The sequence below is a fragment of the Asparagus officinalis genome, chromosome 7, assembly GCF_001876935.1.
Source record: "Asparagus officinalis chromosome 7, Aspof.V1, whole genome shotgun sequence".
NCBI lineage: Eukaryota > Viridiplantae > Streptophyta > Magnoliopsida > Asparagales > Asparagaceae > Asparagus > Asparagus officinalis.
In genome coordinates, this window is record NC_033800.1 from 40,552,714 (window position 1) to 40,565,872 (window position 13,159).

Here is a 13,159-nt window from a genome sequence, read left to right on the forward strand (position 1 = left end):
TTAAAATCAGATTACAAGTTCAAAGATTTAATCTCACCTAAACTGCAACCTATTATAGATATATTCCTGAAATATGGGCAAAAAAGACTTTAATCAAGAAGAGAAACCCAGATGAAAATTTTGACATCACAAGAAAAAAAGTGGATACCAGATGTTATTGAAAGTCTCTGCATGCAATGAGAAAAAGGGCAATCTGCGAGCAGCTGCGGCGGGGGGCGGAGGCGATCTTTAGGCGGCGGAAAAGAGAGGAAAGAGCTTCGTGGCTGCAGTTCACGGCGGTGAAGGATAGGGTTTTGCGGGGGGAGAGCGGAGAAGGCGGCGATGGCGGCGATCTCCGACCAGCGGTGACGATCTCCGAGTGGCGGTGGCGGGGATCTCTGAGCGGCGGCCAAGTCGCATCTCTGATTTGGGGATCTTTTTTACGAGAGGGAGAACACGAAGAAGGGGTACTCACAGGGAGGTTTTGAGGGGAGAGAGCGGTGGTGGCGGCGGCGATCTTCGAGCGGCGGTCCAACCGTTGGGGCTGAGCATCTTTGTACTAGTGATATCGACTTTGGTTGTTAGATATTTCTAGATTATCCGATTTTTAAAACCTTGATGCCATGTTCCCCCAAATCGATGATGTCATATGCCTTCAATTAGACACTAGCATGTTCCAACTGATAGAAACAAACAAATGTTCCAAATAAATCAAGCATCCGCTAACCCAATTTGAGTGGTTACAAATAAGCCAGAAAGTTTATCTTTGGGTTCGGCGGAGCTTTGGTTGCTCAAAGGAAAAAAGAAGAGTTCGTGGTGGTGAATAGTCTTCGAAGAGAAGAATTAGAAATCCAAGCGGAAATGAAGAGTCCACAAAATTTTTCTAGAACTTCTTTGTTGTTTTGCACTAATGATGATGTATATAGGAATAATAGTATGATCCAGTAATCCTTGTCCTATATCCATTCTGACTAAACCAATAACATTTATATCAAATCTAAATCCAAATCGATCCTAAACCAATAACATTTGAAGTCAAATCCTACTCTTATTCCTATACCACTAACACCTCAAATCAAAATTCTAGAAAAAATTCTAGTCCTACCTAAGTATGTTCAGTGGAGAGATGATGTTGTGTTGGTTTACATGCTCTACTTCGTGTCTTAAAGACAGTTCTAAGTAGGAAGGCAGTAGCTTTTTTTTTTCTTTTATTGCAAATTTATTTATAATGTTAACTCAGGATCGATGTTTGGTATTCTTTGTAAAATGGTTCAAGCCGTCAATTCATGTTCTCACTTTTTATAAACAAGCAATTTGCTTTATATACAAATGTATTCCTTCATTTATCAGGCCACTCATAGTATACCCTCTCATCTATTTATTTTTATTTTTATTTTTTGTTGGCGCTTTGGAAACTTTAACCATAACATTTTATACGAAAGCTGTACAAAGGTTGGAATGTGTTGTTGGTCAATGTCAATGTTTCTGAAGCTGAAGGAGACGTTTTCTTTATCATCCCATTAGCGATTAAGGATAAGATTCTTTTTGGCTTTTATGGGTGATTGGGCACTTATAATAACATATTCTTTGGGGGGCAATCAATTCCATGATTGGTTCTGATGAATGTATGCTTAATTGATCATGCTTGACAGGAGAGCTTCTTGTGTATTCTTTAGTAATTTTACATAACAATGGAATCACTTGTTTATTACTTTTTTCTTCCTTTTTCTGGCTATTAACTCAACATTTTAAGATGTTGTTGAGGCTTGTCTAATTCCTGCATGAATTCTTTTTGTTCTTTACATTCACAAAAGAACTAGATGCTGTGTGCTCCAATTTGGGTTTAAAAAAAATATGCATCCATAATCCTCACTTAACAGTTGGGGAGAAACCCCTATGCCGAGATCCAACCAAATAGCCGAAAGAGATAACCAAACATACCAAACAATAGCACAAACACAAGATACACCAGATTTTATATGGTTCGGCGAGATGCCTACGTCCACGGGGCAAGGAGGGGGGAGTTTTCACTATTAGAAATCAAAAGGAACAAACTAGGGTTACAAATCTCTCATAAACCCTCAACAAATCAACTCTCAATCTCTCCAATTGCTCACAGAATAGAAGCCCAAAGAAAACCCTCTCAATCTGCTCAAAACCTCTTGCCCTTAAAACCCTAGAAATGAGTTTGGGTATTTATACAACTCCCAAACAAAACGGGTTTGAAACCCAGATTCTACCCAAACCGCTTCGGCGGTCGACCGTGACGGTCGACCGCGATCCATCGCGGTCGACTGCCACGGTCGACCGCCCGCAATCCCAGAGCAGCAACGAATCTCCAGCAACTTCTGCGGTCGACCGCCACGAAAACAGAAACTTTTGCGGTCGACCGTCGCGGTCGACCGCCACTGATCCAAACGCACAGTAAGCTCTGTGCACGAATGCGGTCGACTGCCACGGTTGATCGCCACCCTGTCTGCTGCCTGTTCTGAGCCATCAACTGCTAATTTCTATAAATCTCCACCTCGATGAAGATTCATCCAAACTGAGCCGACACCAACTAAACCAATTGCCTCACTTGTTGCATCCAGTACGCCATGGCAACGGACTCATGACAACGGACCACATCCACAACACGTCGAGACCCAAATGGGAGTGCGAACACTCACCCCAAAACAACCGTGTCTACTCACCAAATCGGTTGTATCAAAACTGACTGCCTACGTATTGTTTCCAAGGAATCAAGCCTTCACGTAGTTCACCCTATGGCCTCCAAAAGCCCTCAATCCAAAAGAAGAGTCATCAACTCTTCATCAATACCAACATCCAATGTACGACTGATAGCATCACCAACGGCCCCATACTGAAATGATCCAAACACCTCCACCTGAGGTGAACCAATGGCCATATCCAAGCTATATCCATCAGCTGCACACAGATCTACCAACTCGTCATCCGCATCCTGAACAATCTGATCCCCAAACTGTGTCACCTCAGCCGGAATCCTAACTAATGCAAAATGACCTGGAGTATGTGGAATAAGCTCCACCCGATGTGGAGTAGTATTAACCTTCACCCGCTGTGATATCCTACTGATCTGATCAATACTCTCTACCTGTCGAGAGTCCAAAGTGACATACCTACTCAGACCAAACTCAGAAGCCCTCAACTGATAGCCAAAAGAGTCTCTGAATCCCAAATGCACAATCGGATCCAATCTCACATCCACGATGTGGCCACGTGCTGGGTAGCCCAATATCCGACGCCAATCAAAATCTGAAGTACCTCCACCAGATCTAACAATATCTAACGCAGCAGTCGGTAACCTCATAAGATGACCCAAACCTGTCGAAGTCTGAATACCAGATCCACTGCTCAACAACCAATGCCGATCCTCCTCCAGAAAAGAACGGCCCGCTAAATCCGCCATCTCATCACGTCGCCCCACTGTTTCCTCTCCTCTGAAGTGTCTCTAACTACCATGAGCTCGGCACCAATGCACTAAAGAACCCCTACTAGAACTAGTACGACGGTAGCATTTCTGCCCATACACCTCCTCCATTTGTCGTAGACTACTAGGGCTTCAGACCAACGGGACTTGGTTGCAACCCATATATGTCTAGTACAATCCCCAACATAGGAAACAAAATACCGATTACCTCCCAATAATGCCTCCATGGAAGGCCCCCCAATGCCTAACTGAACACCTCTAATAAGACCACTCGATCGATGGATAGAAGTGCTGAACTCCACCTCAGTCTCCTCGCTCATCCCAATGTGCTCACAGGACTTTAATCTGCAGGTCATAGCACTCCTCACCGACCTATGCACAGCATAACCAATAATATACCCCAACACCAACCAATGCCACAGTCTAGCCAAAGAGGTCGTCAGCGCTCTATCAATCACCGTGCTCCCAAACAGATAATATAAGTTACTCCTCCTGACGCCTTTCATCACAATCATGGACCCCGATGTGACCTTCAAGCGAGAATCCGCCGGATCACCCTATAGCCTGCTGCCTCTAATACCCCAAGTGAAATGATGTTCTTTCTCAGTTGAGGAACAAACCTCACATCAACCAACTCCCGAACCATCCTGCCACTCGTCCGAATCCGAACGGTACCAATACCACTAATAGGGCATCTGTGATCATTACCCATAAGAACATCATCCCCTCTTTCCAACTCCTAAAAGCTGGAAAACTAATCCCTCCTAGGGCATATGTGGTAAGTAGCACCCGAATCCAACATTCATTCGGTGGAGTCGGCAACATCAACTGACGAAAGAGCTTGGCACGAATAGCCCGAAGAATCTGAATCTGAAATGTCACCACTAGCCTTGGCAACATTCACCTCTGAAGCTTGAATAGCTTTCCCTTTATTCTTCTCGGCTTGCAATTTTGGGCATTCGGCTTTCCAATGTCCATCCTCTCTACAAAAGACATATTGATTCCTACCAACTGCATGATGCCCCCCTCTAGACTACGACCTCCTACCACTGTTTGGACTTCTAGCTCTTGCAACCAATGCCCCCGCAACCGACTCAATAGAAGTTTTATTGTCCTTCTTTCGAAGTTGATAATTCACAAGAGCCGCGGTGATCTCACTATATGAAAGAGATGCATTCCCATTAATCAGAGTAAGGACGAAGGTCTCATATTCCTTATCGGGCAAGGAACTCAATAACAACAATGCCTTGTCTTCATCTTCAACTATAACATCTATATTCGCCAAATCTGCAAGTAGCTTCGTGTAGTGGTTCATGTGATCACTAATGGATGTCCCCTTCTTCAATTGGAAGCGATAAAGCCTCCTCTTCAAATGCAAACGATTTTTAACGCTCTTCGTCAAATACTTGCCCTCTAGGACCTCCCAAATCTTCTTTGCAGAAGTCTCATTCATCACATCATATTTTAGGTCTTGAGTGAGGCAAGACCTAATCACACCACACACGCCGTTCTATTCATTTTATTCCAAACCTTATCATCAATGTCGTCCGATTTCCCGTCCAACTTCAACGTATCTTTCAAATTTTGCGCATTTAGTGCAACCAAGACTTCGCATCTCCAAAGTCCAAAATTATTTGTGCCATCGAACTTCTCCACATCTATCTTCATAGAATGGATATTCAAACTTTAGACGGTCTTCAAACTAGAAGAACCCTCCCCACTTTTATCTTTTTCGGCCATATATCTCAAAGCACCCAAACAATTGCGGAACAAACAAGAAATAGATCTAACTTGAAAAAGATAGAAACATTACCACAAAGATCCTACCTTTATCACCAATCGAAGCTCTAGATGAACTTTCCAACTGATCTACACCTCCAAAAAGCCCAAACGTTGCCCAAAGCTCTGATGTCACTTGTTGGGGAGAAACCCCTATGCCGAGATCCAACCAAATAGCCGAAAGAGATAACCAAACACACCAAACAATAGCACAAACATAAGATACACCAGATTTTACGTAGTTCGGCGAGATGCCTACGTCCACGGGGCAAGGAGGGGGGAGTTTTCACTATTAGAAATCAAAAGGAACAAACTAGGGTTACAAATCTCTCATAAACCATCAACAAATCAACTCTCAATCTCTCCAATTGCTCCTAGAATAGAAGCCCAAAGAAAACCCTCTCAATCTGTTCAAAACCTCTTGCCCTTAAAACCCTAGAAATGAGTTTGGGTATTTATACAACTCCCAAACGAAACAGGTCTGAAACACAGATTCTGTCCAAACCGCTTCGGCGGTCGACCGCGATCCATCGCGGTCGCGCGGTCGACTGCCACGGTCGACCGCCACCCTCTCTGCTGCCTGTTCTGAGCCATCAACTGCTAATTTCTACATTAACTCCAGCCATATGTGAATGTCAAGCGTACCAGTTGAAGTTATATCACTTGAAGATAGGCTTCTTATCGTGGACAAGGAGAATATGAGATGTTTTCAATACTTACGTGTCCAAGATTCATGCTACAATAAGAACTTTGTTTATTCCTTGCCCTCTGTCAAAAAATTTTGAGAATCGGAAAAGTATATATCAATACCAAAATGTGTGGGAGGCACAGATATCAATGGGATTTAGGTAAAATTTTGGGATGCTTGTTTTTACTTTTTCCGGTTTTAAATCGGCATGTTGAAACGTATATGCCTCTCTCCCAATATTTTTCTATTCACTACCAGATTCACATTCAGACAGGTACTTATCAGTTTATGCACTGGTAACTGTATCCAATTTTCATAAAACTACCAACTGTTTAAAATGTTTATTCTTTGTTTGGATACTTACAGAGCTCCTACGAACATGGTCGTACTTAATTCATGATTTGTCTATAGCTTCCTCTTTTTTGATTCTTAAGCAAAGCTACTGAAAGCTTTCTGTATTATTTGAACTTTTAAAGATGGTTTTTGTATAGTCACCCGATTTTAAAGGCGGATTATGTGGAAAACCCCCGTGATGTATATTTCACCCTGCTTTCTCTCCTTTTTGATCTTCTCCACACGCGTATGTTATGGATGCTATAATTCATGATTAGCCTTTGAGCATGGTATCACTTGGATTATATATGTCACTAACACGAACATATTTTAAGGCTAACATCAAGATGTGTGTCAGCGACTTACCTTTAAGGATGAGTAAGTTATGTAATAGTAAAACTCAGTGCTTGTGTCAGCTGCAGTTTGTAACAGACATATTTGTCATTTGATGGCAGAACATTGATATTTGCTTCCTTTTGATAAAGAGTAGATAGTTCCTGCTGTCTGAAATAAAGGATCTATGGTTTCAGAATGACGCTTTTACACCTTCTAAGATCGTGCGGACGTTGAAGTTAGCGTATATTTGTGTATTATATCAGTTAGTCCTCAAGGGCATTTTGGTCTTTTCCTAGCTAGCCATGTTTTCTATATATATGCCTTTTATGCTTGTAAAACCTAAGCTTTTAGCTCAGACTCTTCTTTTTACATATGGATGCGGCTGCTCCTCTTGTTCTTCCATTGTTATTCTTTTGAGTGTATGATTATTGAATCTAACATGGTATCAGAGCATGGTTCATGATCTGAACTAATTTTATCAAGATAAAAGCGACGAATACCGGAGCAGGCGCATCGGCGGCCATGGCGACGCCTGAGAACGAGAAGATCGCTGCAACGACGACGTCATCCTCGAAGAGACTGCTGTAAAGCTTCTTTGCCCTCTTCTGTCATCCCATTCTTGATCGATTTCGAAGAAGATCATTGCAACGACGCCGGAGAACGAGAGATCGATCTTCGCGTCCTCAGTCGCCATCTGTTTGCCCTCCGTCGTCGCCATTAGATCAATGCAAAGAGCGAATCGATTTTTCGAGAAACCCTTTCCTGAAGCGAGCTTGGAAAAGGGACAGATTACATGGGTCAGGATTTTGGGGATGCTTTGTGGATCACAAGGGGGTTTTGTCCTAATTTTCGCATCTGTTTGGTGAAGATTTGTCTTTGTGGTGCTGTTGAATTTTCTTTGTGTTTGTGAGAATTATTACTGGCTTTAAAATTGTTCCTGTTGAAATGGCTAGAGGAGATGATTCATTGCAATCAATTGGTGTTCGTTTAGATGGCAAAAATTATTCTTACTGGAGTTATGTAATGAAAAATTTTTTGAAAGGAAAGAAGATGTGGTGTTATGTTTCTGGTACTTCTAAGATTCCCAAAGTTGGAGATGCTAAGTATGAAGAAGCTCTGGATGTGTGGGATACATGTAATTCGAGAATAATTACTTGGATTAATAATTCTGTTGAGAATAGGATTGGTGTGCAATTAGCCAAGTATGATACTGCTAAGGAGGTTTGGGACTATTTGGCGAAGCTTTATGTGCGATCTAATTTTGATGTCCAGTATCAATTGGAATCTGAAATCCGTGCTCTAGGGCAGAATGATAAGGGTGTTATGGATTTTTATTCTGAGATTACTGATTTGTGGGATCAGTTGGCCTTGACAGAATCTGCTGAGTTGAAGGTTTTTGAACCTTATATTACTCGTAGAGAGGAACAACGTCTAGTTCAATTATTGATGGCCCTACGTCCAGAGTTTGAGACTATTCGTGCATCGATTTTGCATCGCACTCCATTGCCGTCTGTTGATTCTGTTGTTAATGAACTATTGGTTGAAGGTTTTTGAACCTTATATTACCCGTAGAGAGGAACAACGTCTAGTTCAATTATTGATGGCCCTACGTCCAGAGTTTGAGACTATTCGTGCATCGATTTTGCATCGCACTCCATTGCCGCCTGTTGATTCTGTTGTTAACGAACTGTTGGCTCATGAAACTCGTCTCAAAACCCAGAGTGACAAGGAAGTGCATACTTCACATGCATCAGTTTTAGTTGTGCCTTCATCTTCGCCGGTTTTGGGAGCCACTTCAAATCAGAACAGATCGTTTGATAAGGGGGTTTGTAACTATTGTAAGAAGCCAGGGCATTGGAAGAATCAATGCCCAGAGTTAGCACGTCAGAGACAAGGTTGGAAGCCTTCACAGTCACACTCTGGGGGCCAAGGCGGTAAGGCTCACCAACAGTATCGTGGTGGGCAACACAAGCCTTTTTCTGGGGGTCATCCTCGGAACAGTTATCCTCATTCATTAGTTGCATTGGTACCATCATCGGATCACCTGGGTCTGACCTCTTACAAGAGTCCTAATATTGATTCTATAGCTGAGCAGTTTGAGAGATTTGTTGCAAGCCAATCTTACAAGAGTCCTAATATTGATTCTATAGCTGAGCAGTTTGAGAGATTTGTTGCAAGCCAATCTCAGTCCCAGTTTCAGTCCCAAAGTCAGCCTCACCCTCAGTCTCAGCGCTATGCCATGTCTGCTCCATTTACCTCAGGTCTGTCATCATCAAATGGTTCAGGTACCATCTCGTCTCATTGGGCTTTAGACTCAGGTGCCTCCAATCATATGTCTCCTAACTGTTCATCTTTTATATCCATGACTAGTGATCCCCCATCTACCTCTGTTATGACTGCTGACGGCACACCCATGCCATTAGCAGGCATTGGTACCATTCACACAACAAATATATCCTTATCTAATGTTTATTACATTCCAAAGTTGACTATGAGTCTTGTTTCTGTTGGTCAATTATGTGATTCTGGATATCCTGTTCATTTTTCTTTTACCTCTTGTCATGTGCAGGATCCAAAATCCAAGAAAATGATTGGGACAGGCCGTAGAAAGGGGGGCTTTACGTTTTGGATGACTTGCAAATTCCTGTTCATGTTGCTGCAACGGGTGTTGATCTATCTTCTTTTCATTTGACATCTTCCTCTTCTAAGTTTTATTTGTGGCACTCTCGACTTGGTCATGTTTCGGGCTCTCGCCTAAAATTTATGAGTAGTAGTGGTGTTTTAGGTGACGTGCATTCACATGATATTTCCGACTGTAGTGGATGTAAACTTGGAAAATTTTCTGCCTTACCCTTTAATACAAGTACATCTACCTCTTTTGCACCTTTTGATTTGGTTCATTCTGACGTTTGGGGTCCCGCTCCTATTTCCACCAAAGGGGGGTCTAGATATTACGTTTCTTTTATTGATGATTACACTCGTTACTGTTGGGTTTATTTGATGAAACGACATTCTGACTTCATTAATATTTATACAGAATTTCAAGCCTATGTCAGAACACAATTCTCTGCTGTTGTTAAATGTTTTCGTTCTGATTTGGGTGGCGAATATACTAAAGGGGATCTTTCTGACATTTTTGTATCTGATGGTACCGTGCATCAAACTTCTTGTACGGATACCCCACAACAAAATGGGGTAGCTGAAAGGAAACATAGACACATTGTTGAGACTACTCGTTCTATGCTTTTGTCTGCTCATGTTCCTAGGGAGTTTTGGGGAGAAGCAGTCCTTACATCTGTTTATCTCATCAATAGGATCCCCACTTCTCATAATTCAGGCATTTCTCCCTATGCTAGATTATTTGGTCACACTCCTGAGTATTCTCATTTGAGGGTTTTTGGCTCTACATGTTTTGTTCTTCGTCCACATGTAGAACGAACCAAGTTATCCTCTCGCGTTGCTATATGTGTATTTCTTGGTTATGGCGCTGGGCAAAAAGGTTATCGTTGTTATGATCCGGACTCTAGAAAATTGTATGTCTCTCGTCATGTTTCCTTTCTTGAGCATATTCCTTACTTTTCCCTTCCAGCTAGCTCGCATGGTATGACCAAATCTGATCTTATTCAGATTGCTCCTTTCAATGATGATTGCCCATCCGATTCTCAGCCCTCTGTACTTGATTCGTCATCTATACCGTCTTCTCCTTCTCAGCCTTCTTGCAGGTCTCACGAGGGTAACAGTCCACCTGAGGGTAACAGTCCACCCCCTGCTACAGCTACTCCAGAACCTCTTGTGATTGCGGATCCTGACCCACCTCGCTATCCCACACGCACTCGTAAGTCCACCCAGTTACCAGATTTTGCTTATTCTTGTTATTCTCCATCTTTTTCTTCTTTTTTAGTTTCTATTAATTCTTTCTGTGAGCCTACCTCTTACTCAGAGGCAGTTCGTGATCCTGCTTGGCAAAGGGCTATGGCTGAGGAACTGTCTGCTTTGGACAAAACTGGTACTTGGGATTTGGTTTTTCTTCCGCATGGTAAGAAAACGATTGGCTCTCGATGGGTATACAAAATTAAGACAAAATATGATGGTTCTATTGAGCGGTACAAAGCCCGAGTTGTAGCAAAGGGGTTTGCTCAAGAGTATGGTATGGATTATGAGGAGACTTTTGCCCCTGTTGCAAAGATGACATCTGTTCGGGTTCTTATCGCGGTTGCGTCTATTCGTCAGTGGCATATTTCGCAATTGGATGTTAAAAATTCCTTCTTGAATGGTGATCTTAAAGAAGAAGTATATATGGTTCCTCCACCAGGTGTTTCACATAGTCCAGGGCAGGTTTGTAGGCTTAAGAAGGCCCTATATGGTCTTAAACAAGCCCCTCGCGCATGGTTTGACAAATTCTCTTCGGTAGTCACTTCTCTTGGCTTTGTTTCTAGCCATCATGATTCGGCATTGTTTGTTCGCTCATCTTCTACAGGCCGTATTTTGCTCCTGTTGTATGTTGATGATATGATCATTACAGGTGATGATATTGATGGTATCGCAGATTTAAAATCTACCTTGTCTCGTTGCTTTGATATGAAAGATTTAGGTTCTCTACGCTACTTTTTAGGTATCGAGGTAGCTTCTTCGGAGAAGGGTTATCTTCTCTCTCAGTCTAAATATACTGCTGATATTATTGAGCGAGCCCACCTGACAGATACTCGTACTGTTGATTCCCCACTTGAGTTGAATGCTCGCTATGTTCCTACCGATGGTACTCCTCTTGCAGATCCCACCCTATATCGTTCAGTTGTTGGAAGCCTAGTATATCTGACTATTACTCGCCCCGATATTGCTTATGCTGTTCACATCGTTAGTCAATTTGTTTCCTCTCCTACATCTGTACATTGGGCTGCTGTTATACGCATTCTGCGTTATCTCCGGGGCACCCTTTATCAGAGTCTTTTGTTCCCATCAACCTCATCCTTGGAGCTTCGTGCTTTTTCTGATGCAGATTGGGCTGGTGACCCAACGGATCGGAAATCTACTACTGGTTACTGTGTATTTTTAGGTGATTCTCTCATCTCCTGGAAGAGTAAGAAACAAGATGTTGTTTCTCGCTCTTCAACTGAGGCAGAGTATCGTGCTATGGCTTCCACCACGTGTGAGATTGTATGGCTGCGTTGGTTATTAGCTGCTATGGGTGTACTTCTCTCTTCCCCCACACCGATGTACTGTGACAATAAGAGTGCTATTCAGATTGCGCACAACACAGTTTTTCATGAACGCAGCAAACACATTGAGATCGATTGTCATGTGACTCGTTATCATCTCCAGCAAGGGACTCTTTCTTTGCCCTTTGTTTCGTCCTCTATGCAACTTGCAGATTTCTTCACGAAGGCTCATACCCTCCAGCGTCATTGGTTCTTTGTTGGCAAACTCTCGATGCTTCTTGCTGCCCCATCGCGAGTTTGAGGGGGGATGTTAGCGTATATTTGTGTATTATATCAGTTAGCCCTCAAGGGCATTTTGGTCTTTTCCTAGCTAGCCATGTTTTCTATATATATGCCTTTTATGCTTGTAAAACCTAAGCTTTTAGCTCAGACTCTTCTTTTTACATATGGATGCGGCTGCTCCTCTTGTTCTTCCATTGTTATTCTTTTGAGTGTATGATTATTGAATCTAACATGGTATCAGAGCATGGTTCATGATCTGAACTAATTTTATCAAGATAAAAGCGACGAATACCGGAGCAGGCGCATCGGCGGCCATGGCGACGCCTGAGAACGAGAAGATCGCTGCAACGACGACGTCATCCTCGAAGAGACTGCTGTAAAGCTTCTTTGCCCTCTTCTGTCATCCCATTCTTGATCGATTTCGAAGAAGATCATTGCAACGACGCCGGAGAACGAGAGATCGATCTTCGCGTCCTCAGTCGCCATCTGTTTGCCCTCCGTCGTCGCCATTAGATCAATGCAAAGAGCGAATCGATTTTTCGAGAAACCCTTTCCTGAAGCGAGCTTGGAAAAGGGACAGATTACATGGGTCAGGATTTTGGGGATGCTTTGTGGATCACAAGGGGGTTTTGTCCTAATTTTCGCATCTGTTTGGTGAAGATTTGTCTTTGTGGTGCTGTTGAATTTTCTTTGTGTTTGTGAGAATTATTACTGGCTTTAAAATTGTTCCTGTTGAAATGGCTAGAGGAGATGATTCATTGCAATCAATTGGTGTTCGTTTAGATGGCAAAAATTATTCTTACTGGAGTTATGTAATGAAAAATTTTTTGAAAGGAAAGAAGATGTGGTGTTATGTTTCTGGTACTTCTAAGATTCCCAAAGTTGGAGATGCTAAGTATGAAGAAGCTCTGGATGTGTGGGATACATGTAATTCGAAAATAATTACTTGGATTAATAATTCTGTTGAGAATAGGATTGGTGTGCAATTAGCCAAGTATGATACTGCTAAGGAGGTTTGGGACTATTTGGCGAAGCTTTATGTGCGATCTAATATCTGTGCTCTGAAGGACATGTTGTGCGCAGCGGAAATTTCGGCAGAGTTTCTGGTGCACAATAAGAGAGAAAGATCGATAAGAATTCTTGTTTCTCAAAGGG

The 13,159-nt window shown here is 42.5% G+C and overlaps 1 protein-coding gene across 1 annotated transcript; it reads left to right on the forward strand.

The window, feature by feature from the left end:
- Positions 7,512–8,120, forward strand: LOC109847014. The gene has a single exon (XM_020416258.1). It carries the CDS (start codon positions 7,512–7,514, stop codon positions 8,118–8,120), a length of 609 nt encoding a protein of 202 aa, XP_020271847.1.

Bases quoted from the DNA above. Each gene is read 5' to 3' on its own strand.
- LOC109847014 (XM_020416258.1), top strand. From the start codon at position 7,512: ATGGCTAGAGGAGATGATTCATTGCAATCAATTGGTGTTCGTTTAGAT.